Raw genomic sequence first — 14,605 nt, forward strand, 5'->3', positions numbered from 1 at the left:
CCTGTTTGATAGCTCTGCACAAAGTAATGTATCTGAACAGCCATGGGCACTGGATTTATACACATAGCTGTACAGCTGGATTGAAAGACCACTTTCAATTGTTCCACTGCCTTTTCCAGCAATTGCTAGTTCTGCTATACAGTGAGGGAGACTATGTGCATCATTCTTAATGGCTTAAATTTGCACAAATATGACACTAGGATTAGGTTTGCCAAAGGGCTTGTTCATTGCAGCATCCTGCCAAGACTGAATCTATTCAAAACATAAACAGACATGAAACTTTAAAGTCAAATCCACTGGTGCTGCTAGCTTTTAGCTGTTTGTCATCTTCTGGCACTGGAGAAGATTTTCTTTCCTGACTGTCTAGTTTTGTATGTAAGAGCTTATTCTCTGCTCCGTGTTAGGAACCATAGGCTGAAGATATCTTGGTACTGTGGCACTCTTAAGACACACAGAGCCCTTATGCCAGGCTTTTAATGAACAACAACAACAAAAAATACTCCAGGCTCTGAATTTTATGCACAGGTACCCATGTTAGTTATCTAAGTCCTTATTTGTGCTAGTGGGGTGGAACAGAGAGAGGACGTACTTCTGGCTAACGATGAAGAGCCACTGTGCTGGTTAGGCCTGATGTCACCACGGAGGGATCCAGAAACTGAGTCAGCTGTTTGGCAGATTTTCATCTAAGTAAATCCCTCTGTAAACTAATTATATGACCACAGCTTATAAAGTTTACAAGAAAGATCTTGAAACTTAACTGTGGTTGTTGAAAAACTAATCACAGGAGTTAGAAAGTCTATAAACTGTACTGTACTGCATAGATGTAATAAATTTCCAATCCTTTTTTCCTTATTTAAGTAAAAGATTCTCTTTTAATGTGTTGATTTTTAGTGTTTGTAAGTAACAGAAGAAAAAAAAAAAAGCCTAAATAAAACCAGTCCACAATTAAACCACTGCAAAATATGAGCAAAAACTCCAGCTAGACATCTCCAAATAAAATATTTATAGGTACTAGATGTCTTGTATCAGGAGGTGGTTCTCTTGCTGTTATCAGAAGTCAGCCCCTCGCTCCCTGTGTCTGCTCCAAATGCTTTTATCCCTGGCAGCACGAGGCTTGCTTCAAACATCCTGCTTGCTTGTCAGCAGGGTTGATACACTATATTATAACAAGCATTCACCACATCAGTTGTTCCCAGGCAGTGTTTTTAGCTTTACAAGCACAGCCTGTGAGATTCTCTATCAACATAATCATTATTTATCTGAAGCTCTTCCAGTAAATTGAGCCTAACTAGTCTTTCCTTGGGGTAAAATGAAGCAGCCTTTCTTTTATCATTGCTCATGTAGAGAAAGCAGTACCCTCCTCAACAGTGGTAAAATCTGGACAAGGAAAAAGCCTTACAGCTGCTGTATCATGCTCCTGGTACAACATTAGCTTATAGTCCCATTCTTAGCCTATGACAGACTGGCAGAAGCACAGCCAATAATTGTATGTTATTTACAGTGCAGATATATTTTAGTTGCACAATTGTATGTTTAATGACGTCTGCATTAGCTGAGAGATTGGCCCCATTTTGCCATTTTTGTCAGAGCTGCTTCATGTTCCACAGGCAGCTCTCAGAGACTCCCTGGAATCAGTAACTCTCATTTCTATACAGGAAAAAGATGTCAGTCTAGCTTTACTATGTGAAAGAGATGGGACAGTTGATACTTCGGAAAAGTCTTGTGACATAAACTGGAGATCTGCACATAATAGGGGCCTTGAGCCTACATTAAGGGGCCTTGAGTCCTGGTTTTATCTGGGATAGAGTTAATTTTCTTCACAGGGGCTGGTATGTGCCATGGTTTGGATTTAGGGTGAGAATAATGCTGATAACACACCAATGTTTTTAGTTATTGCAGAGCAGTGTTCACAAAGAGTTAAGGACTGATTTGCTTCTTGTGCTGCCCTGCAGAGGGACCTGGACAGGGTGGGTTGATGGGCAGAGGCCAACGGGATGGGGTTCAACATGGCTAAGTGCCGGGTCCTGCACTTTGGCCACAACAACACCATGAAATGCTATAGGCTTGGGGGAGAGTGGCTCGAAAGTTGTGCAGAGTAAAAGGATCTGGGGGTGTTGGTCGATGCTTGCCTGAACATGAGCCAGCAGTATGCCCAGGTGGCCAAGAAGGCCAACGGCATCCTAGCTTGGATCAGGAATAGTGCAGCCAGCAGGAGCGTGGAGGTGATCGTCCCTCTGTACTCAGCATTGGTGAGGCCGCTTCTCGAGTGCTGTGTTCAGTTCTGGGCCCCTCACTACAAGAAGGACATTGAGGCCCTGGAGCATGTCCAGAGAAGGACTACGAAGCTGGTGAAGGGCCTGGGACACAAGTCCTGTAAGAAGTAGCTGAGGGCACTGAGGTTGTTTAGTCTGGAGAAGAGGCTCAGGGGAGACCTCATTGCTCTCTACAGCTACCTGAAAGGAGGTTGTGGGGAGCTGGGGTCAGCCCCTTCTCACAGGTAACTATCAATAGGACTAGAGAGAATGGCCTCAAGTTGCTCTAGGGGAGGTTCAGGTTGGAAATGAGGAGACATTTCTTCTCAGAAAGAGCAGTCAGGCATTGGAACAGGTTGCCCAGGGAGGTGGTGGAGTCACTGTCCCTGGGGGTGTTCAAGGAAAGGTTGGGCCTGGTGCTAAGGGACGTGGTTTAGTGGGGTGATAGTAGTAGCAGGGTTATGGTTGGACTGGATGATCTTGGAGGTCTCTTCCAACCTTAATGATTCTACGATTCTATGACCTGACATTATGTAGCTATCTATCTACAGTTACTTACTATAACTTTGTAGGGACCTCAGCATTTTCAGAAGGTGATTTATCCCACCTGTTTTGTTCTGCTGTGCAGGGAGTGTAGATACCTAACTTTCAATGCCTAAAACAAGAAGAAATTAATTCTGTCTTATCAGATATTGAGAGATACCCAAAATGGCTATCAACAGATCTTTGCTTTCTGTGAGGTTTATTATACAAGTTTATTGCCTGTTCACAAGGATTCTTCTGCTGATCAAAGTATCTTCAGTAGTTTCTCTTCATGTACTGGCAATCAAACGAGTTGCAAAACACACTCTGTAACCTCTCTTTTATTTCTTGACACCCCAGGAAATACAACCACCCAGCATACATAATTTTCGGCATATACATTGTCTGTAAGAGAGGATTTCTTAAAATAATTGCTTGCTTCTAATGATAATGCGAACTATTTGATGAAAAGTTCATTGAAATGAAAAACTATCACTGAATTCTTTGCATATTTTATTTTTCTTTTTGATTTCCAACTCACACACATCTGGCATATTTTACATCTTTGCAATAAAACATGGTTACAATAGCTTAAGGAATTTATATATCCAAAATATTTCACCATGATCTCAAGATGAAATGAACTTGTCTTCCAGATGTTCAATAGTCTCCCAATTCTAAGCTACGAACTCAAGATATTGCTTACAGACTGGTGATGAATAACTTAATCATTACACTGATCCCCATGATTTTCGAATCTTATAAATACAAACAACAATGAAGAGGGAAATTCAGTGCTAAACTTACTAATACAAGGTGGAGAACAAATAAGTAATCACATCAATAAATAATGATATGTTTCTGGTGCAAAGTGCCAATACAAAGAATCCATTATCTTTTTAAATAAATGACTGCAAATGAGTGTAAATTCTGAGAAAATTACATTCCTGTTACATGCCTCATAGCCCTACCGACACAATATGTACATCTATGACAATACAGTCACCAAATATACAAAGAAGAAACATGAATTAAAGTGTATATACCCCTGGGTGTGTAATTTGATCAGTACAATGTGCAGAAAATTATTCTGATAATTATCATTACAGTATTGTAAAACATGAAGTGCCTTAGTCTGAGTGGCTTCAGGTGAGATTTTCAGAAGAACCCAAAAGAATAACTTCAGTCACCTCCACAATGAAGCTAAGGCTGTTGAATAAACCGAGCTGCTCAGAGGTAAAATAAGGGAAAAAAATTATTTGAGGCTCTCTGGCCCAGTGGTTTGTATGCCAAATGCTAATAATCCAGAAGTATAGCACTTTGTCTGTATTGGGAATCATTAAGCATTACAAAGCATTAAACTGAACTTACCCTCTTTGCTCCCTTTCTATCTAGTCTTTGAATTTAAAAGGGAGGAATTTAATTTCTATTGTATAAAGTATAAATATGGCAAATGATGGCTTTTTATCCAAACGCTTTATGAGCAGAACTCCACTTAAAAGGGGTAAAGTTTAGATTCAAAAAGTGAAAAACGTGTTGGTGAAAATGTCAAAATTACTGTTTGCACCCAAATTCAACCCTTTAACACAAGCTGTACCCTTAGGCAGATCTCCAGTTTGATTTGTGTGAATGCACCTGTTCCTTCAAGACATCAGGTTTAAAGTACATGCAAGTTGTAACTCCACAAGAAAATTAAGAAACAGTTTTGTTCTTTATACAAGGTTTTACTTTTACAAAAGTATCCCTTTAAAGTTAAGATGTGCATCTGATGTACAAAGTATCAAACGTATTTTTTTTTAATCTCAGCTTGAAAAGAGGCTGGAGATGGGATGCATGTTAGGTTCATAGCCTAAACATTGAAACAACTGGACACAAGGTTCCTCAGAATTTGCAAAAGTCTCTTGTGGCGCATCCTACTACCTTTTCTCAATAAACAAAGATATATGAAATAATTACCAAAACATCTCCTAATTCATATAATTTACATGATACAAGCTTGCTTTTCAGCAGCTGGTGTTCAGTTGTGAAAAAACACACAAAGTAAAATGGTTGCTGACTACAATGTACAGCTATTGCTGGGTGTAATGGAATGTACAACGGAGGTCAATGCAGACGTGGTTTTCCACCAGAGACTACACCTTTCATTGCAGCACTTGTGCTCTCAGCTTTACCTGGGCTTTCAGTTCTTCATTCTGCTTCAGTATCTGTTCTGATGTTCATAATGCCACCGGTTAAAATCTATATTAAAAGCTACGATGCTGCCAGAAGCCATGCCAGTAATCAGAGTTCTGAAAAAGATAGGAAAGACGTTTGTGTTAATCCTCTGTTACCTAATTATGTCTTGCATAAACAGTAAAAAAGCTAAAAGAATGAGTCTCTTTAGCAAGGCTGTATGAAAGTTAAGCTCATGGGTGTGCTCAGTTTGCCATGGAGATGGTAAATTTAGATATCTACATATGATACCAATTCTCATATTCTCATTATGGTCAACCATAATGAACAGAGCTCCGTTCATTCACCTTTGCAGAGACAAAAGCACAGGACCATTTGAGATGTTCTTTGTCTTGCCTTGTCTCTAGCTGCCCCTCTTGGAAGGGAGTGGGTGGGTGGGACCTTCACTAGGTCCTCTGTCATATGTGCCACCCCTTGTGTGTACCTCTGACCTCCAAAGTATCTCAGACAGTACTAAGTGGCTATGGGGAGGCAACCAAATTAGGGCCCTAATCAATACCCTCAAAATAGCCTGAGACCAACTCTCTACAGGTCACTGAGCATGTACTTTAAGGTGTACTAAATTGTCCTTTTGACTTCACAGCCTGTAGTGAGTAAATCTCCTCTGGTTATTATGGGAGCTTATCATAGCTTTCTGTAAGCTGATCACACCCTGGTACTCCTAAAAAGCTTCATATGGAAATTTACCCCTATATTTATGTTCTGGTGGCAATGGTTGAGGTGATTTTCCAGTTATCATCTACACTCCAATTCTGGTAGCTGAATTCTAAAATTGGATTAGATATCTATCTCCACTTCTATCAAACCATACAAAATCCATTCTCTGCTTAATTAAGGGACCAAAGCTAAGCAGGTACTTAAAGCACTTCACACAGCTGGGGCTTCCCAACCTAATATTACAATCAGGGATAGAGAAAATGGGCTACCAGAAAATTTTCACAGTATAAATAAATATCTTAGAACACAGCACAGTATTGTATGAAAACTGGCAAATACTGCATAAACTGGCAAAGCTCCAGAAGCAAATAGGCCTGTTCCAGTAATTTAGTTTTGATTAGACTGTTTGAGACAAAAATATTTTTTCTCATTATTTACTCATATATGAATAAATTAGGTGCATATTTAATTTATAGGTGCTTTTATTGCTTTAAAAAATGGATACATAGCATAGAAACGCTGAAAAGTGTAAGAAAAAACTTTAGTGAATGTTGTATGATTTTTCTATCATCCTGTGAGTTCTGTGCAGAATTTTGAATATTAAATGAGAAATACAAGACTCATGCATGATGTAAACAGTGAATGCACTCATAGTCCTGCATAAATGCAACATATAGGTTTATATTATAATCACATTACAATAGTAGTCCTAGTGACGGGTTTCACATATGCACACTTACACTGCATTCTAGTGCCACAGAAATCACTGTACATATCTAGGTTTGTACCCTGCATCTCCATTGCTCAGAGAAAGTCAAAAGGAAAGGACTGTACCCATTCCTGGTGGATAGATCCACTGATAATACTGCACATTATAGTTTAGTGCAAATCCCAAGAAGCTCTCAAGCTCTACATTGCTGAAAATCAGAAGTGAGACATAAATTTTGGATCTTTTTTGAAAAGCATTTATTAATAGGTACTACTGCAGTCTGATACAGTCTGGCTGTTTGCATGCTCTTAGGTTAATGTAATTTTACTGGTATTTTGTTAGCTGATTCTCTGGCTTACTGACTTGCGATATAAGACCTCACCTTAAAGTTAAGCATGTGCATTGTGAGACTCAAGGATCAGACATCATGCTGATTAAAACAAATCAACCGGATAACGACCTGGGCAGTGGTTCTTTTTTTGCTATTTACATACAAATATTAATGACAAACTCACCTCTGATCATGAGACAGATCCATCGCTCTTATCCCAGCATCACAGCCAGGGTAGATATATAGCTGCTTGAAGTCACAGGCCTGCCATACTTCTACCACACCATTGTCTCCCCCTGTCACCAGGTTCTGCCCATCACTGCTCAGGAGAATGGCCTTCAGAAGAATAAGACAAAACCCATGTATGCAGTCAGCTTTTATGGAAAATGATCGGTGCTACTAAGATTTAATCAACTTATGAGCATTTTTTGTCTTCTGTTCACTTTAAATTTGAAGAAAAAGACTTCCACTCTTCTTTCTCCCAAATAAAAGCAATAAACCAAAAAATTTTGGATCTCTAAATTTTAAATAAAAAACTATGTGGTTTTTAATATGATATATAACCAAAAAACTCTTCCAGTGTATACACCAAGACTTAAGTTGAGGACATAACATTTCTTTGTCCTACAATACTCAGTGCCATCACTAACACCTAAAGCACAGCAGCAATCTGCATTTCTAATGCTGCTTCAAGTGCTCTTGACAGAGCAGAGCCCTGAAGGCATGAATTCCTGTCTTGGCTAATAAATGAAGAATGGACTCATTTCAGAGTATTTTGTTTTAAAGATCTATTTCCCACTGAAATTTGATTTCAAACAAAAGTTCCATGTATTGTATGGGACCATAAACAATTTGTTCTTATTTACTCTGAAAAAGCTCAAGTGCAGTTTTGCATTTGGAGATAGAGATGAGAGGATTTGTGTTTGAATATAACTTAACTGGGAGGTGGCAACTTAACATATACGATTTCCTTTAAAATACACTGCAGATAAATTCAATTTGTTTTAATAAATAAAGGCAAGACTCAACAAATACTTGTTTGCATTTAGATTTACCCTGGTTGAATCATTGATCTCCATCTGAGCTAAGAGTTTGCCATTAATGCTGAAATTGCTGAACCGTCCTCGTTCATAGTAGATGATGCAGTGACCTTCACTGGATACTGAAATTAAGCGAGGATACAAGCAGTTTTCTGTTCCTTCCAGGGCTCTCAGCAAATCTCCGGTAATTGTGTGTACCAGACAAGGACCTTCTGCATATGAAAACATAATATATCATGCTTTTGCTGTTTATACAAACTATATACTCCGTGCACAGAGGCAACGCATAATACACATTTATATCATATTAGTCCTGCATAGATATGAGAAGAGGCAATTCCAGCCTAAAGAATTTAAAATAGACAACAGAAAAGACAATGCAAGAGCTAGCAGATGAAAAAATAGATAAAACATGCCTAATAGTGGTAGTTCATTATTTCCTTAAACTGGTAGTAGTTATCATTGATCTACCTCTAAAATATATTTTCCTTTTCCCAAGCATTCAGAGGCCTTGGTCTTAGTGCTTTCCTCCAAGAACATGAACTCTCCTTAGCCTGCCCATTCACATTAAACAGATGGGGCCCTATCAGTGACTAGGAGCAACTCCCAGAGGGCATGTAATCATATCACTGCATATTTCTCCTATAGTCAACGGCAGTTCCTATAGGTTCTCTCCCCCAGTGAATGTATTACATGCATAGATTTCAGACCTGAATTGCTTTAACAATGGGTGTCATCTGACAGCCAACAGAGTAACTATGATATCGGGACTGTAAGACCACACTACAACTGCATTTACTCCAGAGAGATTTTAATATGAGATTTTAATGCCCAATTATCATTATTATTATTACTGATGAAAGAAAAACACAGCTATGAAATCTATGAGGTGCGTTTTAAGATGCAACACTATGATATTTCCATTTCAAGATCTATGGGAATGCTCTTTTGAAAATGAGATCTGTAATCCTACTGAGAAAAATGGTCTGTTCTCTGGTACATGTAATAAGTCATGGTAAACACTAAATATTTTCTTTTATGAATCACAAGATACTCCTGGACAGCGTAATAATCTCTTCCTTGTACAATTGGCTTATGACCCTGAAAATAAATTCATACTGGCAGACTCAGCCACCTCACATTAAGCCATTCTAACTTCTCTGAAGATCACATTGCAGCTGGGTTTGGCCAGGTAGAACAAATCACAGCATCAGTGCACTTGTCTGTGAGCTCTTCAGTGCACATTCTCATTTGTGTTTGCAACAAGCTTTATGTAGAGAGACTCCAAGTCTGACTGGGTTTTCAGGATACAACTGCAATGGAATTGATTTATTTTATCATGTTGAATTTTAGCTTTGGAAATACTGAAATGCCAGTGATGCCTCTACCTTTAAAATAATTACCATGTTAGATTTTCAAAAATAAAAATGTAATATCTTCATGTTTAAGTGCACTAACAAAACTGCCACTACCTTGGCTCAGCTGATTGGTCATGGGCACTAAAAGGCACAAAGAAATCCTCAAATTTAGGATTCTGGGATAAAGACCGGAATCTATTGAGCAACCACTCTTTCTATGTTTTTATTGGGTAAGAACATGCAAACATTGACCTGAGGCACAGGATTTTCTGAGAGGAGTCCTATTTGTGCTGTCTCCCTGCCTCAGTGCAGGTTGTCTGGATGGCTGTGGGTGTGATGAAGTGGCACAGGGAGGGAAAAAAGGCTTTATATATTTATATACGGGATAGAGCTTGTAAAGGAGGAACATGAGAAGAGTAACTCAGGGGACAGGATCTGACAGAGTAGGTCTTCATCTCCCTGGATCCATTACAAATACCTTCTGGATTTGACATAAAAATCTTTGGTCCCCTTGCAGCCTTTACCTTTAAAATATGTTACTAAAGCATCATATACTTAATGAAGCAGAAGGTAACTGAGTACACATCCAGCTATTTTGATAAGAGGAAATTTACAAGATAGTTGAAAAGGGTACTTTGGCAGTAAAATCATATAAGGCTGCCTAAGAAGATAAAGAAATAGCAGTGCTGCAAAACAAAACTGGGTTCATAGTCACCATGTACTTTTTTCATAAGTGTCCTGACTTCACCTACCACTGCTATGTAGTAAGCCATTATGAAAGTTAATGACCCATTTGCATTTCCTGTTAAAAATGCCTTTACTAAAAGTTTCATACTCAGCTTTGAAAATAAAAGTGGAGTTCTGAGTCAGTATAAAAGATGATAACCTAGGAGCTTAGCTGTCAGCAAAAGGGGGCAGTACAAATATCACGTCCTTCTTACTCTCAGAAGCAGCAACCTTTCTAAAAAGGAATGCAAGGACATTCAGTGGGATTTATGGAGCTTCTCTCCTATGAAGAGAGTCTGAGAGAATTGGGGTTGTTCAGCCTGGAGAAGAGAAGGCACTGGGGAGACCTTAGAGCAGCCTTCCAGTACTTAAAGAGGGCCTACAGGAAAGCTGGTGAGGGACTCTGTCGAGGGGTGTAATGGTAGAACAAGGGGGAGTAGCTTTAAACTAAAAGAGGGTAGGTTTGGATTAGACATTAAGAAGAAACTTTTTAAACAGAGGGTGGTGAGGCCCTGGAACAGGTTGCCCACAGAAGCTGTGGATGCCCCATCCCTGGAAGTGTTCAAGGCCAGGTTGGATGGGGCTTTGGGCAAGCTGGTCTGGTAGGATGTGGGAACTAGATGGTCTTTAAGGTCCTTCCAACCTAAACTTTTCTATGATTCTATGATTCTGTGATTCTAGGATTCTATAAATAAAATATAAAATAGATATCACTGTAAACTGAGAAAGCAAGTGGCTGGATAAGGATATAGGAGTGGAGTGGAAATGAAGTAGGAAGAGATATAAGGAAGAAAAACATTAAGGAATGGTAAGGTTAGTGTAAAAAAAAAAAAAGGAAATAAGGAGAAGAGATAACATAGCTCAAAGGATAGTAAGAGCTATACCCTAGAGAAGAGGGAGCCAAAGAAGAAAGAATGACAGGAAAAGACATGAAGTTTGCCAAATTAAGAAAAGAACCTAAATGAGAGAGAGAACTGGGGGAAGAAAAGTGGATGTGCAATTAAAGGGAAAAGACAAAGTTGGGCAGAACAAGTGAGAAATAGAATAAGGAAAGATTAAGAAAACACTCATTTATGTGAGTGTTTTATTTACATGGGTGATCAGAGTTCTAGAGGAGACTGCTGCAGGTTTATAAAGGTAATTTGAAAATTTATATTAGTAACCGTTGGGTACTCTGGATTCTATAAATAAATAATGAGCCGTGTGTGAACAGATGGCTCAAAAATTTTAATGCAAGTAGTGTAATAACAAACCTGCAAACTCCTGATTATTTGGAAACCTATCCGCTAAAAAATCTGCTGTGTGAAATGCTGGTCTATGGATTCCAAAACAAGGAAATTGTCTCTGCTTCCCTTGCCAAGGAGACTGAAGTCAGTCGCACAAACTGCCCTTTAATTAAGATCAGTTTGGACACTTTAGAGCTGGCCTTACCCTAAATCCAGGTCTCTATCACGAATTTTCTTCAAAATAAGATAGTTAGTTACAAATTATTATATAATTCTTCCAAATCTGTGGATAGTAGTAGTGGTGCTTGGAAAGCGCAATCAACTTAATTTGTGTCTAAGCATCTGAAGTCCAGATAGACAGTAATAATGCTCAGAGGAAGCAGCTGCAGATTCCCCCAGAATTACAGAAAATCTTGGTAGAAGAGACTCCGGAAAATTAAAGTATATCTTTCTTGAAGGAAGACCAAAAAGTGCCATTAAGAAAGGCTCTAAAAATATTATGTCTTAAATCATAAAAGTATTTCTGACCTTTAGCACCACTGATGACAAGTCCCAGCTCTGCACAGACTGACACACAGACAACTTCATGGTCATGACCAGTCAAAACAGCCCGAGGAGCTGGATAATCACCTGTTAAAAAAATAAAATAAAATAAAAAGGAAACAACAGACAAATGCAAAACTTTTTTTTTTTTAACAACAAAAGAACTGTGCTCTGATTTGCATTAAATCAGTAAGCATCAAAGGAAAGTACAGTCTGTTTAAATATCTCATACCTAGGTTTTTGAACAAAATACATTCAGATATCATAAAGTTTCACATATGCAGCTTCCCAATCCATTAAGTTATACACTAACATAAAGCAAACTCCTTTGTTTAGAAATGATGGAGTCCATGATGTTTGCAATACGTGAATGACAAAAAATACATGGCTGTTTTATGATCTAAAAATACCGAAATTTTAAATTTCACATACGGAACACAACCTGTGGTGGTGTTAAACACATCTGTAATGTAAATATCTGATACTGAACATGTATATCTGTAGCCTTCTTCTAGGAACCTAAAGAGTAGGATAAGTTGAGGATTTTCTTATGTTAATGTTTGTAATTTCTTTCATGAAGCTGTAGGGGGGAAGAGAGGAGGAACAGCACTGTACTAGAAAGATACAGCTGTTGCATAGACATTATTGATTCAGAGTCACATTGAATGATTTTAGATAAAAAATATAATTAAAGATGGTTATGGATATACATCATTTTATACATATCACTATAGGTGCGTATGCTAATTTTATCACATTTAATTTTACTAAAGAGTAGGGTAGACTATTCTCAAAACATTTATTTTATACATACAGGAGAAAAAATATTTTATTGTGGATTCAAATAGGTGGGCATTTATGGAGCATTTATGTGACAAATAGCAATATTTCTGTTGTTTCCAATAATAACAGATGCTGACATCTTAACAGTGAAATTCCTGTATGCAGTAAGGAAGTGCTCAGTATTTGATATCGCTTTGCCAGGCAAAGAAAAGTTATGTAGTAACAGAAAATTTGTGACCTGCTAGATAACAGAGATTTCATATGGTTATATTTTCTTCGTACACAGGAAATACAGAAAATTGGAAAATACCAAAAGACCGGCACTCTGCCAGTATAGTTCAGAAATGATCTGGGAAACTACAGATGAATTACCATAACATTAACCCCCCACAAAATAAAAAAACAAGTAATCTAGAGTTCAGTCAACAAAGAATTGAACACCAAAATCTCATTAATGCCAGTCTCCATGCTGTACTGGAATGGGAGTCTTGTCAAGCAAGCTTCTTATCTGCTTTGGACAGGATGACAGGTATAGTTGATAAAGATGGCTATTTTAGAATGGCCTCCATGTATTTTTTTTCTAAGACATTTGACTTAGTAGTACAAGATTTTGATTTAAACTTGTTTTATGTGGAACTGCCTGAGGACAGGAGGGATGGTACAGCAGTGACTTCACTGACAGATCTTAATATTTTTTGTCCATAAGACGGTATCTACTAGGAGCTAGGTATTAGGATACTGGATATTGGGGTATTGCACTGGGAGGCAGGAATTAATTCTTGGCCAAATACTAGCCAGTAACTTTACAGAATAATATAAAATCTTTTCTGGTAAGATATAATAATATACAGCTAATACAAGGATTCATGGGCAACTGCATAATGAAGAGAGAAAGCTATTATTATAGCATTCTCTGCATTGTCTTGTTAAATAATAACATGGCCAAATGAATTTTAATTATTTTATTTATTTTTAATGCAGTTAGGTGGAAGGTTGCCACTGCTGGACAAACACAAGCTCTGCTCACTCGAGACATTATTTTGGTTTGGAAAGCACTGAGACAGAGATGGACTTAAGAAGTTAGAATGCAAAACTGCCTCAACATTAGCTTTCAATGCAATGCCCTAAAATAGCTAATACGAATTAGGAATTATCTTACTACTTTAGACTAGAAAGAAAATTGTACCCACATTTTCAGAAATGAGCTCAAATAAAGGTCACACAACTGATATAGAGAGTAGGATAGAAGGTTGCACAGAGTTTAAGGTGTTTTCTCTCTTCACTGCACAGGCAGCAGAGCAGTGACTTGGCTGCCATAGCCAGGGAGTTAAAGGCGTAAAAGATGTCCAATAGCTCAGAAATTTATCTTACAGCTAATGGCACAACAGGGTCCAGTGGGTGAATGGCTGCACATATTTCAACCCTGCCATAAAATGCAGTTTCCTACCTGCAAAAACAGTTAAACACTAAAACAAATTATCAAGGGAGCTACTGCAGTATCTAAACAATAGTGCAAGGGTTTCTGAAAGATATACTTTAGGAATGGGTCTTGAGTAGAATTTTGTGGGTCACTGAATTTAGTCTTTTTTATTGCAGACACTCACACTATATAAACCTGTTAATAAATTAATGAAACAGCTAGCTGGCTACGTGACTTGGAAGGATATTCCAGAACTTTCCTACTGTGAAGGACAGAAATATTCTGATTGTCAGTGTGAATCTATTCTTGCCTACCTTATATCTCTTTGTTCTTATGTCAGCACTGTCCTTTAGCTTCAGGTCTTCCCCCTCGCTTATGTTTTCTCCACTCATTCTTATAGAAGAAACTAGCCATCCTAGCCCTTCCTTTTGACTTTATTAAACAAACAAAACTCTTATAACTTCTTTGAAGTGACAGGCTTGCCTCTTTTTAGTCATTGTGGTAACCCACTTATGCTCCTGTAGCGCTCTGAGTTTTTTCTTAACATGTGGGTAGCCAGAACTGTATATAATAGTTCTCGAAATTTTACAATGAATCTACAGTATTTCTTGACTGATCCTAAACACTTCTGCTATCAAAATTTTAATTAATAGTTCTATGTGTTTTACTATCACTTTCTGAAGCAGTTGAGAACTACCAAACATGGATTTACAGACTTCATTTTTGTACCTAATAATACAAGATAGGTCAATCTACTTGGTCTTATCATTGCTTTGTACAGACACTTCAACAATTTTCCTGTCTCT

General features: G+C 38.0%; 1 protein-coding gene across 13 annotated transcripts in view; it reads right to left on the minus strand.

The window, feature by feature from the left end:
- Positions 1–3,270: 3,270 nt before the first annotated feature.
- NBEA (neurobeachin) overlaps positions 3,271–14,605 on the minus strand; it is a 520,716-nt gene continuing 509,381 nt past the window's right edge. For all 13 annotated transcript variants that reach the window (XM_083801108.1, XM_083801105.1, XM_083801107.1 and 10 more), the window contains 4 exons: positions 11,582–11,683; positions 7,759–7,955; positions 6,888–7,039; positions 3,271–5,062 (listed from right to left, as the gene is read on the minus strand). In XM_083801108.1, coding sequence (XP_083657234.1) covers positions 4,972–5,062; positions 6,888–7,039; positions 7,759–7,955; positions 11,582–11,683 — 542 coding nt within the window. In that variant the 3' untranslated portion in view covers positions 3,271–4,971. The remainder of the gene's footprint in view (positions 5,063–6,887; positions 7,040–7,758; positions 7,956–11,581; positions 11,684–14,605) is intronic.

This window comes from Anser anser (assembly GCF_964211835.1).
Source record: "Anser anser genome assembly, chromosome: 1".
Taxonomy (NCBI): Eukaryota; Metazoa; Chordata; class Aves; order Anseriformes; family Anatidae; genus Anser; species Anser anser.